Genomic DNA, 5,409 nt, shown 5'->3' with positions numbered 1-5,409 from the left:
TACGTCGTATGTCAGATCGTAAGCCGTAAATCGTAAGAATTGACCAATCACAGTTGAATGTAAGAAAAATATTCGACTACGATTGGTCAATTCTTAGTTAGTATGATATGAGTAGTGACTAACGGCTTATTGTAGAAAGCCCCTAACACTAAAACAAATCTTCCAGCATCGCCTAAACACCGTTAACATAATTATAATTTACATATTTAATAATTCTTTTTCATTAAAGTATAAGTGATTAAAGTATAAGCATCAATGTAACTCAGACTGGAGATTAAGAAATAAAATGGACCAAACTAACGAGCATATAAAACGAAGCTTTTTTTGCTTTACGATGACCTTTATTATAATAATGTAACATACTAAAAATTAAATACGCAGTACATGTTTTGACTTAACTTAATTTTCTTCAGCCGGATTAAAAATAGTTAATTAAAATATTTAAAAAAACGGAGATCGCAATAATTAATTAGAATTAAAAAAGAAATCAAAGATCGGTATAGCCTGAATTAGAATAGAATAATATGTAAGCCGTGGCATCATGGTGTTACTCAAATTAATCTTTGTCCAGTATATGAAAATCTCAACGGAGTGGAAAATCAGTTGGTCAAGATTATGAAACTTTATCTCTCTCGATTGTTCAAACATTATAAATTTATGCATTTGTATGCGTGCGATATTGATGTCATGTAGGTAGTAGTGTGTAGTGATGTGTTCATGTTTACTATCACATCAATATCATATACACACGTCGTAACAAATTTTCAAGCTTTTTCAAGCTTAAATCTTTCATATTAGGCATCTAATTCTAAAACTCAACATTGTTTGGTCATGTAATTTTCAGTTCAAGCTGCTTTCATTTTGCATAAACCGATTGTAAAATTAGCATATAAAAATCCCAAGGAGTGGAATAAATAATGTGGTCAAAGTAATAAAAAATTAAGAGACTGACTTTTTTACATGGAAATAAAGAGAACTTCAAATCTGTCGCTATCTATTGCGATATACGACTGATCGTGTATTCCACTTCAGTCGTGTATTGTAATAAACAGCGACAACTTCGAAGTTTTCTTTGTTCTTATGTGAAAAATTATTTATATCTACTGTCTCTTTATTTTTTATATCTTTTTTTTCTTTACTTTTTATTTTTTTTTTTATATCTTTCACCACATCTATTTGAATCATGTTTGAACAATCGAGAGAAATAAAGTTTTATAATCTTGAGCAACTGATTTTCCACTCCTTGGAATTTTTATATGCTAATTTTGCAATCTGTTGATGCAAAATGAAAGCAGCCTGAACTGCAAATTACATGACCAATGTTGAGTTCTTTGAATTAGATGCCTAATACGAAAGATTTAAGCTTGAAAATGCTTGAAAATTTGTTACGTGTGCATGCGATATTGATGTGATGGTAAACATGAACACATCACTATAGTCACTACACACTACTACCTATATAACATCAATATCGCACGCATACAAATGCATAAATTTTTGGTGAAACAGCACCGTTTTGGAGTTTGATCTTTAGTTTAGCGTGTTTTTAAACCAGAGGCCAAACTCCATAGCGTCGCTACTTAACTGATAATTTGTTTATATGTATGCATACAATATTGATATATAATGATGTGTTGATGTTTACTGTTATTATACCTCAATGTGACACGCGTATATGCATGCGTATATTTTTACATACAATTTTTTTTTTTACTAAAATATCTAGGGTTATTTGCAAAAGCACAGTAATTGTTCTTTTTTTTTGTAAGTACGAATGAAACTTATTTTATACGTAAAAGTATAAAACTTTTCTATAAGCAAATGTTATGAATCGATGCCAGGCGTTTATAACAGAACTGTCATTTTTGAAAATTTATTTCATTTTTTATATGAATCGTTTTCATCTGCATCTTTATTGTCTATACTTTAATTTTGAAAAAGAATTCCCAAATCTGTAAAAGCAATACATACGAAAACTTTTGTTACAAAAATTATTGCATTTAATGCATTTAATAAACAAACTTTGATATTTTAACTTTGATATTTGAAAATACCAGCGTTACAGACGCGCGCTTTGCGCGTAAAATAAATTTTTTTACTTTTACTATAATTTGTTATTACATCACATCAACCTCAATACAGACCATTGTCAAAATATGCAATGACAATACTCAACGAAGTAAGCCTTTTTTTAGATAGGAAGGAGATATCAATCCGTGACATATATATTTTTATTACTTTATAGTTACTATTTATTACTTTATAGCAAAAGACTAAGTTATTATTGTCATGTTACCAAAATTATAAAAAAAATTATATAGAAATATGTGATTAATTTCATTTTAAGTGTTTAGAAACTTATGAACGGTAGAATATATTTCGACGTTATTTCTTGGCATTCATTTTTTTGCAATTAATATTTTGATTTTTTTTACAGTCGACAGACCGGGAACTGGGCAGTCTGGAAGCTCGCCGAGGGTGACGCTCCGACTTAACCAGGTGCGAAGTGCAAGGGATGAGAAAAAAGGAGGTGGTACTCCAAATTTTCGCCAGGGCAACGTGAGCATACAGGTATTCATACTAACAATGGTAAAATTTAATTTTATCATCACAATACATCAAGTGTGAAAAAAGTTAATTTGAAGAGAAATAATATATTATAATTTATATAACACGTATAATTATGATTTTTATTCTATATAATTAGCATATGTAGGGGTTTGTTGGCACAAGAAGCAAGTTGGTATTGCGTTCCGTTTATGTATTTATGACTAAACAAACAATGAAAAAGTTACCATAAAATATCTCTTTTATAATATAGGTACATTTCTCTAAGTTTCATTTAAATCAAACAAATATTTCAATAAAAAAAGAAAAAATCTGATTCAAGAGTAAGCAAATAAATTTTTAAGTGTTTTAAAACACTTTGGTATCAATGTTCTTTAACTGAAAAAAGTAAATCTAACAATAAGTGATGTATTATTAGTTAGAAGAAAAATTTCTGTTACTATACGACATGTTATTTTGAGTAATAACCATAATTTATTATTATATAATAAAATAATTTAAATTACATGTCTGTAAGTGTGGAATATGTTGGCTCATATTTAAGGCAAGCTTAACTTGATTTACTGTAAGAAAATTACTGTAACTTTTCAATTACAATTTAATTATAAAATATTTTTTATTTAATATTTCTGTATTGAAACAAACTACATCTAAAATAGTTTACATTTATTATTCTATAACAGCATTTTGCTATTTGATCATTACAAAATAAAAAATTAAAAGATGCAATCTTTTTTTAAAAAATACATATCTACGATCTGTTTTTACTTCTATTACATTTTTATTAATTTAATATGAAGTTTATCATTTAAGCACCTTATACTGTGATATGTGTTAATTTATCCGACTATTGGGATAAATAATTGGCTACATTGCAGCGTGTTCGTATTTCACATACTACAAAGAAACTATACAGTATACAGATTCGTTGCTGGCATAAAAATGTAGAGAAATGATCATCCTATCATATTAATATAATTTAATCATAATAAATAGTTGTTTCAAAAGAATTACAACAAACGTCTAAATTGCGAAAACTGCCAACGAGCCCCGGTCTCCCCTAATGCAAGACGATCGAATAAATTGTACATATTTTTTGAATCGTGGAATCCGAAAATAACCATAAAAATTATTCTTATAATGGGGGAAAACATGGAATATGAAGAAAAAGGAGAAAAAACGTGAAATTGTTAAACTTACCGGATGTCATTTTCTTACGTTTATATTTTTACGTTTTCTTGCGTATTTTGAGTCATAAAATCTCAAACCAGCTATCTAGAGGTATTTAAAATGTGTGCAAAATTTAGGATGTGCAAAAATTCCGGCCCAGCAAAATATCTCGAGAAGTATAGTTTTCTTGTAAAAAAAAAATGTTTAAAATGGAAGTTGTAAGGCTTAAAGTCCCTGATTATTTCATTTATCAGTTTTTAATTACATTGCCGAAGGTTATCTTGAATTTTTCAAATACCTTATCCCTTATATTTTTTATTACATACATATATTTATAGCCGTCCTTGAAATTCTTTCAAAATGTAGTTATATTCACATTACTTCTGCAGCCGTTTCAGAGTTGTCCAGGTATTTATTATAATATAAGATGTCCAGCCAATGAAGGCAAGATCGTTGATTGATCTAGCCAACGAACGCAAGATCGTTGGTTGATCCAGCCAATGGTCAGCAATATCAACGTATTAATATCTTGAGTACCTCTGATTCGAGATTTTGTGACTCAAAATACGCAAGAAAACGTAAAAATAACGTAAGAAAATTACGTTTGAAAATTTTAACAATTTCACGTTGTTTTCTCATTTTCCTTTGATTTCCATGTTTTCTTTGTTACAGGTGTAATTTTCGTGATCATTTTCGGATTCTACAACTCAAAATACATAAAAATACGTACGATTTATTCGATCGCCTTGCAGTTCTCAAAAGCTCAAATTTTACATACCTTTCTTTAGTAAAAACAATATTATTACAATAATTATAATTTGAGCTAGACCGCGTATGTGAATCACACAACTAAATTCGAAAGCGCCTTCTGCGGTCACGGCTGGATCTCGATGTCTAACGAATATTATATGAATTTCATGTTCAGTCATTTAAACTACGCACCGAATTCAGACTTGTAATGCAATCATTTTTAGCTGACAAGCTGAAATTAGAGATATTATATTGATCTTCAATTCTTAATAAATCGATATTTATAAACATTTTAAAATACTGAAAAGAACTTATTGTGAAAAATGTTACCTCAGCCGGGATTTGAACCTGGGACCTCTCGACTTTCTGGGGCGAGCGTCCTAACCAGCTCAACCACCGAGACATATGATGATATTTATCGCAATAACCGGTATATATACGTATATTAAATGAGAACGTATGCTAAAAGGTAGGTATATTAAAACAATAATTATAACTTAAACTAAACCGCGTAGTTTAACACACAATTATACAGGGTGTAACTTAAATAGCGACCACTAATCATATAGTGTTATTCCTGATCAAAAATTGAGTCAAAAAGTTCTGAGCCATTTTTTTCTACAATTCTTAATTATGCAGTTATTCCCAAGTTAAAATAATCCAATATACGCCGTTCTTTAGACGGACGTACATCAGTGTGCCGCGCGCGTACTAGTGTGCGTGAGCGATCCGCCGCGCGCCGCGCCGCTACGTCGCTATGATCTCGCCGCTGTGTTCACGCACACTACTACGCCCGCGGCTCACTGATGTGCGCTCGTCTAAAGAACGACGCCGATTGGATTAGTTTAACTCGGGGAATAACTGCATAATTAAGAATTGTACAAAAAAAGGCTCAAGACTTTTTGACTCAATTTTTTATCA

General features: G+C 30.3%; 1 protein-coding gene across 1 annotated transcript in view; it reads left to right on the top strand.

The window, feature by feature from the left end:
• The window catches only part of LOC105451695 (probable serine/threonine-protein kinase mkcC), a 48,611-nt gene that overhangs the window by 33,528 nt on the left and 9,674 nt on the right, over nucleotides 1-5,409 (top strand). Inside the window, exon 4 of the mRNA XM_011692304.1 lies at nucleotides 2,438-2,571. Coding sequence (XP_011690606.1) covers nucleotides 2,438-2,571 — 134 coding nt within the window. The remainder of the gene's footprint in view (nucleotides 1-2,437; nucleotides 2,572-5,409) is intronic.

The sequence above is a fragment of the Wasmannia auropunctata genome, unplaced genomic scaffold (assembly GCF_000956235.1).
Source record: "Wasmannia auropunctata unplaced genomic scaffold, wasmannia.A_1.0 LD336047.1, whole genome shotgun sequence".
NCBI classification, from domain to species: Eukaryota; Metazoa; Arthropoda; class Insecta; order Hymenoptera; family Formicidae; genus Wasmannia; species Wasmannia auropunctata.
Note: the sequence above shows the minus strand (reverse complement) of the source record. Positions and strands in the feature narration are given on the sequence as shown.